This window comes from Apiospora phragmitis, assembly GCF_038363925.1.
Source record: "Apiospora phragmitis strain CBS 135458 chromosome Unknown utg000010l:1.0-9815664.0:1.0-9183399.0, whole genome shotgun sequence".
Taxonomy (NCBI): Eukaryota; Fungi; Ascomycota; class Sordariomycetes; order Amphisphaeriales; family Apiosporaceae; genus Apiospora; species Apiospora phragmitis.
Genome location: NW_027117409.1, coordinates 7,911,407 through 7,926,492, shown reverse-complemented (window position 1 = coordinate 7,926,492; position 15,086 = coordinate 7,911,407). Strand labels below are relative to the sequence as shown.

Below are 15,086 nucleotides of genomic sequence, written 5' to 3'. Positions count from 1 at the left end.
GCGACATCTACGGAGGGATTGAGTTGGCCCGGGGACCAGAATGAGGTAGGTAGGTATTGCTGCAAGACCAGACAGGTAACTAAGTATACCGTCTACTCGTGCTCTCTGCTGACGACAATTTCTATCACGCAGATCGGTCGCTGTAGTAGGATCTCTACTAATGGGGTTCTCCTTACTTATTGACCCCATGGCACAACAGCTCATCTCGCTCGTCTCGATAAGCGTCCCTACTTCAGCTAACGCAACGGTCCCTGTTGACTGGAGTGTGAGGCTGGAGCTGGAGTATCAGAGTGGCACTCTCGAGTGGTGCTACCAAGAGTTCCGGGCCAAGATGCTCAACGGGGCGGCCAACACGACCCGCCTGGGGGTAAAGCGCATCTTGGAGGGCGACTATCCTAACCACTTGTCAAGGGGAATCGCTATGAGGTGAACGTGAGTAAGTACCCATCGAAGTCTCGTGAACCCCTCCTCGTCTGAACCGTAGTGAAGCATCGCACGAGCGGGCTGCGGGGCCACGCTTGGAAGGTCGTCGAGCTTCGTCGTTCTGTACGCACTGGACCCTGCCCTGCTGCTGGAATCCAGGGGTCTCTTGGACGAGGATGGGCTGGCCTCCTAGGCCAAGCAACGGCTCGTGCGCTTGTGTACTACCGAAGACGATGGCTTGAGCCTCCCAAGCGAGGGAAAGGATGCGAGCCCGGCTTGAGTACAGCTCCCCTGAGGAATAGGTACTTGGTCGAATGCAGAATTGATGTCCGAGTCAACTCCGTATATGAGCCCAACCTACTTACTCTGCCGGTAGTAACATGCTCCCATGGCTTCTTGACAGGAGAAGTGCGGAGAAGAGCCACGTGGTAGAACGCGCCTGCAACGGCAGGCTGGGGCAGAGGATGAGGGTCGATGGAACAAGGCATGCATAGGGTAGACCCGGCTTGGCCGGCATTGTGGGGGCCGTCTTGCATTCAGACGACAGCCACGTGGCGGCCAGGGATCAAATGAAATTATACCTGCCTGTCAAGCAGGAACGGACAAATGGTACTCGTCTGAATGGGCAAAGGGCTCCTTCTTCCCTTGCATCTGTTGTGGCTGCAGCTCACATATGCTCTGGGATAGACCACATCGAATTGTAAGCAAGATCGCATGGTAATATGCAAGTTATCTTCCAAGTCTCACATATATCTCGGTATCACCATGACTGTCCGTAAGTGAGCCAAGATTGTCAGACCTCGTCACTTGGCAATTGCATGGCAAACGGGAAACATGGGGAACACGAGAGTACATTAGACGGCAGTAACACTAATATGTCTTATGTGTATGTCGGAGATTATGCAGGTACCGTAAAAGCTTGCATGACGACTTCCGATCTGTTCAGACTTCCCTTGCACCATCTGTTGAGCATCTACGTTGATGCTTCCCGAATGAGAGGCTTGGCGTTTGCGGTGCGCTTGGCGTCGGGTGCCACCATGCTTGGATCAGATGCGCTGGTACGTACACAACTATCACTGTCGCCGGCGGCGGCCTCTGTAGAGATTTCTTCTTAGCTAGCGATTAGAGACAAGAGAGAAAAGGCAAACTTGATCATCTAGCAGAGGCCCTGAATAGTCATTTTGCTTGCAGACTGCACCATACACCTAGACTGTGCAGAGTAATAGTGTATATAATGTTAATTGTTTGTTATGTGTTTCCTGCCACGAGAGCAGAAATACTCTGTGTACTTAGGTATCGGGCGATGCCGATAATCTGGGTATCGATCTGGAACACACGCCCATATTAGGCCCTCCTCCTCTTGATACCGATTCCCAAGTTGTAAAGCCCAGATGGAGGTCCAAATCAAATGCCCTGTGTCTTTGCCACCTCTGTGCGTATTAGACCGTGGTGACGTCGACAAGTCCCGCCAGTCTATGGTATCCTTTGCGCCGATCGTGAAGTCCAATTCGGAATGATGTCTTATCCTTCCGTGATGCGCCCATATTCTCGTAATGCAATGTCAAAACAAATTGATGTGCAGTTGTAAGCACGTCTTTTACAAGGCGGCCAGTGCTGCGAGGGCAGCAGCGCCCATGAAACCAAAGCTCAGTTCGGGTCGAACCGCAGCGCTTTTGTCCGACTCAGTTGGAGCGGCGCCAACGGCGGAAGTCACAGCCGCTGAGGCTTTGGCAACCTCAGACGGCGGGGGGTTATCAGAGACACTGTCGCAGATTTTGGGTGCCAGATCTTGGAGTTCTAGTGGTATTAAAAGTCAGTATTAACGGTCATGTTGAGAGCCGATGATGTCATAATGTCAAAAACGTACTGTTCACATCCTCGCTTGAGCAACCGCTGCTGATGGCAATGCAAAAACCGATGCCCTTGAGGAAGTCCTGGCGTTTGGGTCCACAGACGCAGCTAAAATCGCCTGGCGAGCAACCGACATCCGTCGCTTGGTCCCGGTAGCATTTTAGGGCACACTGCGGTAGCTGGGCTACTTCGGAGGAGAGAGTCGAATTAGAACTTGACGATTGAGCAGCTGCAGCTGCAGCAAATAGCGACAGGGCGAAATGTGTAATCTGCATGACGTCGTTGTTGGTTTTTGGTGGTTTGGAAGGTCTCGGATCGGACGGAGCAGCCAGTTACTTGACAGCGAAAGAAGCAAGTAGGTAATAGCACCGTTGGTGATTGGCGATTAGAACGAGCGACTTGACGTTTGGTAAGGGTGGATTTGATTATGGTAGGTTGATGGTAGGATAATGCAAGATGAAATCTATGGTAATACAAGCAACAGCAATGTAGGGGATAGATATATTAAAGAAGAAAGAAGGGGTAAGAGGGATAGGCGATAGGTAAGGTAAGATGGTGCCTAATGTCGAAACGTTGGAACTCCGCCGCATCCATCCTGATCTGATCCTGGGCCCCGTACATGCTTGGAAATGGAATTGTAGATCGATCTACCCAGCCAGCCCTGAGAATTGCGACTTTCCCCGGCTTTCCCACTCGCTGCCGCGCGTAACAGGGCTGTGCTCTCTCGCCTTGCCCAGCGTCCGGCGCCTGCAGGAATTGGGTGATGATGTGTGCAACTCCGCTTTTCTTGAGTATGTGTGCGTGTGTAGCATTGGCAGGTCTGACTTCTGACGTATGCTGCGCTTGTCCCTGCGTTAGACGGTTGGGCGGGAAGTTCGTATTTGAAACGGGCACGACACACACGAAGAATCTGTGCCACTTTAAGCTTAATAGGAATGGGCCGGCCAGCGAACCCTTTCCTTCTACCGTTTCTAAAAGGCTGCATGCAAATGATGTTGTTCAATTAGACCAGACGGAGATGCTCTTGCCAGGGATGTAGATTCTAATACTTCAGGTGATGAAATCCAGGTGGTTGGGTGGCTGTGCTCTTAAGCCCGAGCTGGCGTCCGGTCTTGCAGTAGGCTCAGGCTTAACCGGCTGCATCTTGGAACCGTAGCACTTGCCAATTGCCTTCTAACGGTTTTACTTTCGGATAAGTCAAACCTGATCGTCGGGATCATCCTCGTCCCATCCTCAACTTCGAGATCGGACCGAGTGCTGGTTCCCGCAGGCTGGCAGGCTTGCCTTGGCTAACTCAATTCCATATTGCCTTCTGGAATGAATTCTTCAACCCCAAGTGCTACGTGCTTAGCCATACATGTGCCCCGCCACCCGGCTTGGTTTCAGCAGCTCAATTGAGGCTTCGTTCGCTTTCTCCTTGGAATTTGTCCACCATTGGCAGCAGAGGTTAATGAAAGTAACCCATGCCTTCTAGTTGGTCGCAGCTCCAAACATCGAGCCTGTTGCTCAACAAGTTTGTTCCTTATGCCCAGTAAGTATGGAATGGGCTACGATCTTCCCATGCGCCTGAAACCATCAAGGGCGGCATCGGTGATTGCCCTCATAAGTCACAATCGCTACAACAGCGAAAGAGCACATATCTCTCTTACGAATTCACCAAATATATCAGACCAGTCAACCTAGTGGGGTGGGGGATAAACTGTATTGTTTGTTCAATCTAGGTTGCTTTGTCCTTGCGCCCTGAGCTGTCCTTTAGTTGCAGCTCCTACTTCTCAGACGACAAGTCTACAGATACAGGACTGGACAATCCGCCCCTTTCTAAACACTCCGTGTATCATTCATATCGTAAAAATAACGATCGCTATGCAGTGTTCCAAAGCCGAAACCCTAATCGGCTGGGGAGACCAGCCGGAAATGAAAGAAGAAAATGAAAATAACACCCCGGTGCCTGGTTGGCCTCCAAAACGCCTCGCTGGAGACGGCTCATAGATATCATCCGCGAGCCGAAAATCTACTCGTCATCCTGGCCCTCTGGTTGGGCCGGCTCGGTTGCCTGGGCCTGGTGAGCAGTTAGTTGGAAACATTCCCACTCAAACCACTCCTGCAAAGATGGTCACATACCACAATGGAAGGGCTCGCGCCCTGCTGGTAATGCGACATGGTGCGGGTGCTCAAGGTCGTCTTAGGCCACTTGGGCGGGTGACCAGTGCCAGGCGGGTGGTGGTGGTAGCCGCCTGTGGGGCGTGGGAAAGGCTGGAACGACATGATGCCCGTCCCGTGGGGGTGGCCCTTGCCTTTACCGACCGGCGGCCATACACCGTGGTGCTGCTCTCCTGGGTTGGGGCCCCAGGCTTGACCGTCGCCGTTGTTAGGGTCGGCGGCGGCGGCGCCGCGCTGGCCGGGCAGCATGCCCTCGTACTTGGTCGGGTGGGGACGGTGGTGACCTGTACCCGTAGGGCGGTGGTGAGGGATTCCGCCCGTTCCTGTTGCCCCATGATGTTGACCATCGTGGGTCTTGGGGAAGTGGCGAGGCTCGGCTACTCCTCGTGGGTGGGCTGTTCATCATCAGCACACGTTTCTTGGGGGTCGGGTCCAGTCAAGTCTTCGAACTTACAGCCAAAGGTGTCCCGAAGGTTGTAAGGCAGGTCAGCCTGGGCGTAGGCCACCAAAAAGGGGATGACGAGTCCGGTGAACTTCATGTTGGAATAAGTGGAATGGAATTTGAATACGAAGGAACTAAAGAAAAGAAGAGTATGTACGAAAGCTGAAAGATGGATGGGAACCTTGGGCGTTTTCTCTTCTGCTCTATGGTCTTGTTGACCTGCTGGAAGGAGGTCAGAGTCGGGCTCGAGGTCCGCCATATATGTACTCATGGCAGTTCATCCAGCAGCCGCGCGTCTTGGGCGTTGGTGGTATGCATCCTCTCCCCTCGGTGGCTTACCACCACGGCAGGTTCGGTAAGGAAACGCACTGCAGATCGCGGGCAACTACTAGCTTGGCAGGGGGGACGTCACTTTCAGCAGAAGCCATCTGTTTGAGGTTCATTGCCCAAAAGACGCCCCCAGTGTAGAATCCTGCACGTTGATCATGGCTGATCATTCTCCGATTCAGTGTTTTTCGGGTTATGGTGTCCACTACCGCAGGACAAACTAGTCAGCAAAAAGCAGCCAGGACCAAGGGCGGTTCTAGATCGAATCCGTTTTTTGTTTCTAATCTTGGCGGTATATGGCGATTCAACCTGGCCATGATAACGCCATGCAGCATATCCCGGTTAGGGGTTCGAATCCCCAACTCGTCGCTGGGTGGTGAGTGCGGCGGGTTGCGGGAGTCGAGTGGGGGACCGTTCCTTAGTGTATGAATTGTTTCCAGTAGTTCAAGACCGAAAGACGGGTGACTTGGCTGGGCTGGTCTAAGAATAAGCTGACCGTAGCAGTTAAAGGGCCAAGAAGAAACAAAATCTGGAGAAAAGCTGTTTGTATGAAACGAACCATCGCGAGACATCATGTCTAGTTTGGAAACATCCTTGGGCTATATCGACCGCTTGCGTAATCTTACGCAGCACCGATTACTGTGCCTCAATCGAGTTGCGATTCTGACTCTGGGCCGCGTACCAGGATGATGCGCCGCCCGGCTAGTTCCTTTTGCCAGGGTCGGGCAGATCCAGGAACCCAAGGCATTATCTGGCCAGATAGATGGGTGCGCCACCGACCTCGCGAGAAGATGCAGAGGAACTGTCATTTGACTGAAACATTGCGACTCCATGAGGCGCACCTGTAGTAAGAGCTGACACCAACAGCACTTGCAGTGTCGCCTCGGCTTACTGAGCTGAATAACAAATGTGCAGCTTTTTAAGAACTGATCGGCAGCCGTGTCTTACTTGCGTCGCCTCTTAGGTCAATCCATACATGTAATCAATAGTGCGACTCGCAATCGAAAAGGATTCGCTATGTCATCATCCATAGTTGACAGAATATGCCAGTTGGGACTTTGACCAGTGCCAAGTAGAGGCAATGAATGTTGTTTGGAACTCGGACAGACTCGGAGATAGAGGAACATGCCATCATTGGCCCATCAATCCTATGATCGCCGTTATGGATGGATTTCCTCCGCTTCTAAGAATAGAGAGAGAGCCACTTACGACTAACGCCATATAGCCTAGCCCCTTTTGACGCCGCTACCTCCCGCAAACAAATGCCTGGGATGGAGATGCGAACTTCTCCTATTCCTCACTCCTCAATTGCTTTCGCCCATCATTATTACTCACAGGGGAGACAGTATTACTCGGGCCTTGCTCAAAACCCGCAGTCAAAATCTGAGGACAACGCTTGCTTGGGGCAACTGACTACTCATCGTAAGATTCCAAGACAGGAAAATGAAAGTGGTCTCATTTGCACCCCCAGTCGAGCCCTCCCGGAGGATCCTAGCTAAGGAACATGCGGGATCCTCCCAGGTTCCTCATTCACGCAGGTTTCAAGGCTTGACTTCTTGCTCCCCCTGCGAAGTACATGTATGGCCCCCATTCCCTTTTGCATATCGGTCCTGCCAACTAGAGGTCTTCCAACTATCCACCTGCTCGGCACAGAATCATTGGATCCCCTTGACTATGACTCGTGGATAGTCCAGGCACAGACTCATTTAGATTGCAAACCCTTGTCTTGGATCAAGAAGCATGTCACTGTGACTTCACTGTTCTCGACACACCCAGGTGGCATCCGCCTATCAGCATAGAGGTCGTTCGGTGCTTGAGGTCAATAGCCAGGGATGCAATCCTATCCAGTGTTCTTATTATATCGAATCGATACTTGAACGGATCTTGTGTCTCCATGAGAATAGGTAAGGGTATGCAAGTTTTTGAAACAAATTGACCAATACTTCACCAACCAGGTTAGACTGTGTACCATATAATAATCTTGGTTTTATACTTAGGTAGCAAGAGCTGCGCAGCTACCACACTGTATGATGCATGACAAATCCTGACAGCCTAAAGATATCAGGCCAAGTCCCCTCGAGCATCGCAACTACCCATGGCCGTTACTACAAGACAGGCCTCGGACGCTCCGCTGAGATACCATGGCGGCAATGCCCAAACCGATAGCCCGATAGATGGAATATCCAACCACCCGTCATTCGTCATTCCAGAAGGGATGTTGATCCTACCGACCCTGGCTTACGCTTACCCAAAGTCGATGACGAAACCGCTTACCAAATATAGAGACCGGCTCATCATCATGATATTCCTATAAACCAGATTGATCTGCAGTTTACTCAGCTCCGGAGCGAGCAAATACCTTTTGAAATATCTGGCCTCACAACTTGAGACACTCAACCATTTCCTCCGAGCCCGCAAAGTAGACAGCTTAAGGGCTTTTTCTCTTTGCCTTTCCTTGTGTCTTCCCATGCTAAAGACTTGCCATTGAACACTCCCCATGGCGCCTCAGAAGACTTATCGGCAAATGATCTCTATGGACGGCCCAACGCCCGCAATGAGATGCATTCTATAAACCCGGCTTTCCTTCCCTTGGTCTAGAGATTTCGACATTCCGTCAAATGAATTGGGGTCCGCGGTCAAATCCTTACTAGACAAAAAAGAAACATATCATTCTCTCCTCTATGCGGCAACGAGGAGACGAAGACGACAATATATATAATAGCAGCGGTCAACAAGGCCAGATTACTGTGTCCTACCAGGCTGACGATTGACTTGCAGAAATATTTAAGCGAAAATGTCTTTGCTGTTATAAGATGGCTATAACTTCGGCCAGTTAACTTCAGCCTTCGAGATAGGGGGGCACTGGGTATGCGAACCTAGAACAATCAATAAGCTTAACACGGAGTAGGGCTACAGTACATGTCACTTCCAAGAGGCTTGCCTTTACTAGAAAGGGGCACAGCCCCTTCGAGAACGAGTATATGAACTGACTCCACGTCGACGGCCTGGAAAGGAAGCTATATTTGCAGATCTGCCGGCTCGTTTATCTTGCCCTTTCTTTTCCTTCTCAATATTTACTGAATACCGTAATACTTGGGAAGGAAGATTGCCAGCAGCCACTATAAGCGTACTTTCAAATTAGATTTTAAAGATACCTATTTTGCGAAACAAAGTGCCCCCTTTTGGAGTCTTCTCAGGTCAGCTTTATAGCTCTGCTCATTATCTCGGGTCACACACGTCTTCAATATCAAGATGCTGAAATATTTGCTCCACTACCTGGTACGTAACTCAGTAAAATCGAAGGGTATAACGAGACTATAACCCTAAGAAACTAGGTATCAGTGCATCGCCAACATCTCATGGTTATCTCTACCAAGCAAGGCAGCTTCGGTTGCTGCAATGCCTTCCGGATGGGCACATAACCTCTTGAGTTACATGTGGTTAGCCACCAAGAGACTCGCATTGCATACAACTGGGCGCTGAGTCGAATATCACCAATGCACTATCAACTCCCCTCTAGAAGCACCACATCGAATCAAGAAGTGGAAACGGAGTATACAGGCCCAAGCGCTCAATCGTGGATCGGTCCGGTCCGGCATGGGCTCGCCCGGGCAAACTCAGTCCAGGACTTGGATATCTACCTGTGCACATTGATATATGCCGGTTCATGTCTAAATCCTGAAAGCACTACATACTGGTATCTCGTTGTCACACTCTCCAGATCGGCATTGCACTAAGCCGGACGAACTCCATGGGCACTTTCAGAGACATAGACTCGCCCCCTGAACGTTAAGTTTCGTCCCCGAGTGTGGAAGGCACGCCCAATCGCATATCTTAGGTACTCTGTTGTGCGACTCACCCAGAAGCTGGGAGCCATCAATATGAATAACATCTGCTGGACGCAACAGAAAGTGCGGGTCGGATCTGGCAATCTAGTGTCGATCTTTGCTGCCAATTTGGGGCAATATTGGCATGGGGATGCACGGTTATGCACAACGTCTTGGGTAAATCTCAGTATGAGACTATGGCTATGCATAGAAATGCGTGCATGCAAGTGCCTTCTGAAGCTCCGTTTCCCCCCGTCACCGTTTCCATCGAGCCTCATCGGGGTGCGCAAGGATTACCGGGTAAGTCACGACAGAAGTGACCCAGTGAAGATTCTAGGTCGGAATCAAGCTATGTATCAGGGTTGCGGCTGAGAAACAACTTTCTTTGGAGAGGTAACAGTGCGCAGTGCGGCTTCCTTCAACACTTGTCAAGTTAGTTGCATGGCCGGATGGCGCTGGAGGCTGGATGATGTAGGCTAATGCGTCATTGTGTCACAATTTCGAAGCAAATGCTCCGGGTAACGTGGGACGTGGTATGTGGGCAGTCACATCATCGAGCTTTGCTTCCTCTAGTAGAGTCCAAGAGTTGGTATTTTATAGCTTTCCAACTCTCTTATGATATTAGACATGAAGAGGCAGGCTGATGCATCCAATTAAACATGCTGTTCTAATTCAAGGACCACCCATGGTGAAGATAATACAGCTCTGGTGTTCTGGACAGAAAGTACCCATTGATTTTGCTGATGCTTTGTTGGACGGGCGGCAGGTGGAACTGAACTACGGGACGGGCATGGCCTGGGACGATTTACCCCGCTTGCCCGCAATTCGGCTTTCTGGGGCTTCAGTTCTTTCACAAGCGTGACATCATCGACCATCATCGCTGATCAAAGCAGCTGATCCAGCCATATATGAGCTTGCCTGCCTCTGTCTGGTCCATAATTGCTCCCATCACCAATCCATTGTGAAGAATCCAGAGACCAACTCAAACCAAAAACCTAATTCCATAACAACTACCAATCTACCACGAAAACCATCCCAAGTCATCAATCATCATGTCGTTCCTCACCGAAACCGTCACTCGCCGCATGGCTATGGCCTCGCGGTCCGCCATGACTCAGGCTCCCCGCCCCTTCAGTATGGTCGCCCGTCTGCAGAAGAACCCGGTTGAGGCTACCAAGGACACCCTGAAGCAAGCCGACCGCAAGGTGTCGGACAAGCTTGTGGATGGAATTAACGCTGCTTGTACGTACTGCTAGTGGGAGGACCTACCTTACCTGGACTCAATTCACCCTTCTCTATCAGATGTAATGTGCCCAATTGCTAACCGGTTCTCTCCACAGCGAACGTCGCCGCCAAGGCCAAGGGTACCGCCGAGGAGGTCAGCGGCCAGGCTGCTGGCAAGTCCGAGGAGCTGAAGGGCAAGGCCGCCGGCAAGACGGAAGAACTGAAGGGCGAGGCCAAGGGCACCGCACAAGAAGCCGCAGGTAAGTCACGATGCACACAATACGCGTGCACACACCTGCTTCCTCGTTATATTCCAACATATCAATTGGCATTCTCCATACTAACTCGTCTCGTTTTGCAGGCAAGGCTAAGGGTGCTGCCAACAAATTGTAAAATCACGTCAAAAACAAATAATGTGCATTTGGAGGAGGTTAATGACTTTTATGAGCATGCGCACCAGCCCCTCGACACCAGGCTGGTTGTAAGATTAGATACCGTTTCTCCTGCATCGGTCCACGGAGTTCATCAACGAGAATTCTTTTCGTCAATTGACGATTGCAACACATAACTGGTTTCCAAAAATGTGCCAATTCGTTATGTCATCGCTGGGAGTGAAGTCTCGTGCTTTGAATGGATATATATGGTCAAGCAATTCTGACCTATGTACCTCAAGGTAACATGATGCAAATGTGAACCCAGCTGGGTGGAATCATCTTCACTCTAACAAGTACATGCTCATAGCTCAACGCAAGCCATTCCGTATCAACCCTAGCATAGTTCAAATTACGAGAAGCCAAATATTACGCCGGCATATCTGCGACACTATGCTTATTTGAGGGAGGTTGATAACAGCCTCAGCCCCCTGATGCTATGTATTTACTAATCATGCTCCGACTGCTCCGTACGCTCAAGGTCCGGCTAGCTATCAATCCAGCAAGGCAATGCCGTGCATCAGCCCAGCCAGTCCTGTCTGTGGCCATAAAAGGCGAGCTGCTCAGCGGGAAGAGGCATCTCACCGCAGTTGACGGCGAGGTACAACACAAGTGTGGGGAGAGGCAGGACGGGGCATCTCTATCCAGAGCACAGGGTGTGACCCAAGGAAGTCGTGTCTTCTCCTGCAGCCACCCGCTGATGGCACAGCAGTTAGAACACGTGGTAGACAGGGTATTATTCAAATCATTCATCTGTTGGCTACATACCTACGCTTCGTGTCACGAAAGGATTCCTCCTCCCATCCCCAATCCAACGCTGCCATGATTACTATACGCGAAGAGTTCCGTGTAACAACGCAGACACATCAATGCCATGTCAGAGACACAGACTCGACATCGCCAGGTCATCTCGAGAAGACTTCCAGTATGTCCCCCCAATCGAAAAGTGGCATGCGGTCGGCGCCTCTGCTATATTCTGGTGCACGTGGCTGGCTATCCTCGTATTCCTGCATCCGCCCTTCCTCTACCGAGACATCGGCAAGTTGTCTTCAGTAGCTTTGACTGTGGACCACATGATTCCATACGTATGTCGGATTCTCAGGGGTAGCAGACAGATACCCGGTGGTCTGCATGCGACGAGCAGGCGGTGGTAACCTGCATACATGCGGGTACATCTGGATTGGAAAGTATTTTGACAGCTTCGTGGTCTCACCTCCGAGTTAGGCTGGAGTGTGCAGGCGAGTGCCACCGCATTGGCTTGGAAAGCTTCCCGCATCTCCCGGCCGAGGGACTCTGCATACGCGGACTGAGCGCTCGTCCTACCCCTTTCATGTCTTACTTCAACCAACCGATAACCTACTCGCTCCAGAAAACTGCCACATTTCGTTAAACATCATCGTCTCTGCGGTCAATGATAGTTAATTTTGAAATAAGCGCGGCAGACTTCCAGTGATGGTCGAGCAACCTCGCGAGGGGTTTCCCCTTTGATTGTAAACTCACTGCGCTATCTTGGATGGTCGTCTGCGTTTTTCGCTGTCCTTGGTCCAAAGGGGGCTGGGCTATGGAAAACATTGCTGCTTAGAGAGCTCGGAGATGGGTCAGTTGCTTCTTTCTTCATAACCATATATAGAGAGGTAACGGGCGAAGGAAGCCAAATATATATTAGAGCCCTTCGCTTCACTCTAAAGACCTCAGGACTGACCTGCTGCTGTCTCCCACACTGCCTAGCTACCTAAGTGGCTAGCCGCCCTTGTCTCCATGCCCGGCATAACTTCTCTGGAGGCTCAAGGCTCTGTTGAACCCATTCATGCCCTTTAGATTCATGACGAGCACTGTAACTATCACGGTGGCTTGCTAAACATGCGCAATGTAGAAGGAACTCCGTGGGACTATCTCTGCTCATCCAACGCAGGCAAGCAAGTAAATTAGGTGTCCCAATTAGGTGTCCCAATCACATAGTATTCGTGTATGTCAACATTGGCCGCCCAATAATCAACCCGTATGACAGTAAGATGGGTAGTCATGCCGGAATATGCGGTGTGTCTTCCGCGAGTCCAAGACGATAATGAAACTCTACGACTGAATGGATGTATGATCCGATACTTGGTCACCGGATGGTCTTCATAACGCCCTACCTACGGGATGGTCACTTCAAAGCTTCTGGGCTTAACATTGTTGCTGTCGTGTTGCTGTTGTCGCGAAGTCATCCTAGATTTCGGGATAAACGCCCGTCATCGTTCTCCATTTTCGTGTTGAGTGCGACTGTACGGAGCTCTTGTTCATCCTGCGTCATCTAATCATGTCTCCATAGCTCACCGGCCATAGATCGCATACACACAGAGAGAATAGAGACACGCGGTATGCTGGTTGGTCTCCTCGTAGATGGAGTGGGTGTCATGATTGCCTCTCGAAACCGATGGGTATGCACAATCCGACAACTGCCCAGGCCTCCTTGAGGGATCTAGACCGTTACAAAAACCCGATGACATCCCCTCGGGGCGGAAGAATATGAGTTAGTACGGAGTCAGGGGGGTGGCTTATAGGGCTCAAGGGCTCTCCAACATCACCAAGTCCATCAATCATCATCTTCTTCTACCCCGCCGGGCGCCTGGTGCTTTCGAAATCACCACTGAGCGAAACTTGGGTGATTTCATCCCCTCACTCGGCAAAGTCGAAACGAACTACGCACCGGCCAGGAGCGCCGGCGGACGCCTCCTTGTGCTTAGCGGCGGAGCCGCGGTTGCATCGATCAGCCCCCTCGGCACTTTATTGTCTCGGTAAAGATCCCCCCTTTTCCCCCCCTTTAGTGTCTTCCCGGGCCCTACCTAGCTTCAGGCACCGCTCCTCGTGTCAAGGTGTCAGATGGTCGCGCTAAGCACGTTATCTTGGCAAGCAAGCGAGCAACAAGCGTTCACGTGGTTCTTGCCTAGTCCTCAACTTTACATACTAGGCTTCGGTCTCTCCAGGTTAAAATTAAACCCATCAATCCGGAAATAGATTCTTCATGCGTTCGTTTGCTTGTTCGGTTTGCCAAGCTACGGTAAGGAAGGCTGCGTGTGCGAAAGAATGTTGACCAAACCGCCTTCACCACTAATCTATTAGGTAAGGTTAAGGTTGATCACGTTTCTCTGGAATTCCCAAACACTGGCGATTCCCGACAACAACGCTGCTGTAACAGCCGAGGCCGCTTCTTCTTGGCAGAACAATCTTGAGACGAGGCATGACTGGGGTCGCGGTGTCGGTGTCGTTGAAGTTGAGTCGTGCGGGGTGGATCGTATCGAACCTCGGAATCTGGCACGAACCGGCTTGGCCCATTCGCACCCCCGAATTACGGATTATTCAATACTTTTCTTTGTGCATGTGTGCGTGTTCTTTCGTCTCGGATATATACGTAATGTCAGAATCAGGTAGTAGTGCTTACGTCGGAACCTTAATCATCCCAGCAACGCTTCTTGGGTCGGCAGAAGAAAGGCCTGATTGGGCAGCGCTGTATCAGAGATGAATCTATTAAGTCTATCTCGTCTGATGTTTTGGTTCATCTAGGGCCAGGCACAGACATTTTGACTAGCATGGCTGCAAACAGGGTCATTCCCGTCCTCGAAGATACCAACTCTGCCACGTTTCAGAACATGCCTGTTCAACCCTGAACCAGATCAGCCCTCGCCTGCCCGCTGAAGAAACTCATGAATCCAAAGTTGGGACGCCGAACGGCCCAGAACAGGGTGAATATATCAGCATACTTTCAGATGGGAATGAGTTAGATGCATGCGCCTTGGCAATCATCACCGACAGGCCCGGAGAGTAGTCGTCAGCCGCCTAGAAATGCCACAAGACTTCACCTAGACACTCGAAAGGTACATAGATTGGTTTATAATGCGATTAATGCTGTATGTATTCTATAAAGGAGAAAATGGTTGTCCAATGTTACTTTCCACGCCGTATAGCGCCAAGCGAAACCTTGCTGGTAGTGACGTTCGCCTCTGTACCGTGAACTTGCCTTTCTCCCCAATGGGTATCAACGGTCATGCATAAACTCTCCCCTCTTTCGATCTGTACAAGCAGAATCTTATGTGCGGGCCATTACTGGTCGGGTCCGTTGACCACAATGTATCTCCCATGTACTCCTTAACCATGCATTGCAAGTGCCCGAAACCGAGTGGGCATGATATATCCTGGACTCCAACGCCATGTTCACTGGTCGGGAACATCAAAATATGTACAAATGGGCGAGATGCAGTTTCTCGCTGGCTGAGCTGACCGTTCTGTCTTCGGCTCGGCGCAATCGTGAGATTGTCAACTAGGCTGCAGGGGCGGCCTAGGAAGTACCCAAAGTGGAAGCACCAAGTAGTGCCACATCGGGGCTCAATCAGTGCGAACCCCAGCTAGTGGCTGATACACCAT

General features: G+C 51.0%; 4 protein-coding genes across 4 annotated transcripts; 2 read left to right on the top strand and 2 right to left on the bottom strand.

The window, feature by feature from the left end:
- Window positions 1-187: 187 nt before the first annotated feature.
- On the top strand, window positions 188-616 carry PG994_012177 (uncharacterized protein; the record flags this gene model as incomplete). The annotated part of the gene is made up of 2 exons (XM_066863586.1): window positions 188-426; window positions 490-616. 2 exons carry the CDS (start codon window positions 188-190, stop codon window positions 614-616), a joined length of 366 nt encoding a protein of 121 aa, XP_066712696.1.
- A 1,404-nt stretch (window positions 617-2,020) lies between these two features.
- On the bottom strand, window positions 2,021-2,549 carry PG994_012176 (uncharacterized protein; the record flags this gene model as incomplete). The annotated part of the gene is made up of 2 exons (XM_066863585.1): window positions 2,021-2,220; window positions 2,291-2,549. The coding sequence occupies 2 exons, from the start codon at window positions 2,547-2,549 to the stop codon at window positions 2,021-2,023; spliced, it is 459 nt and encodes a 152-aa protein (XP_066712695.1).
- A 1,736-nt stretch (window positions 2,550-4,285) lies between these two features.
- On the bottom strand, window positions 4,286-4,973 carry PG994_012175 (uncharacterized protein; the record flags this gene model as incomplete). The annotated part of the gene is made up of 3 exons (XM_066863584.1): window positions 4,286-4,333; window positions 4,396-4,829; window positions 4,889-4,973. The coding sequence occupies 3 exons, from the start codon at window positions 4,971-4,973 to the stop codon at window positions 4,286-4,288; spliced, it is 567 nt and encodes a 188-aa protein (XP_066712694.1).
- Window positions 4,974-10,082: 5,109 nt separating this feature from the next.
- PG994_012174 (uncharacterized protein) lies at window positions 10,083-10,647 on the top strand (the record flags this gene model as incomplete). Its single annotated transcript, XM_066863583.1, has 3 exons — window positions 10,083-10,272; window positions 10,371-10,514; window positions 10,616-10,647. The coding sequence occupies 3 exons, from the start codon at window positions 10,083-10,085 to the stop codon at window positions 10,645-10,647; spliced, it is 366 nt and encodes a 121-aa protein (XP_066712693.1).
- Between the last annotated feature and the right edge of the window lie 4,439 nt (window positions 10,648-15,086).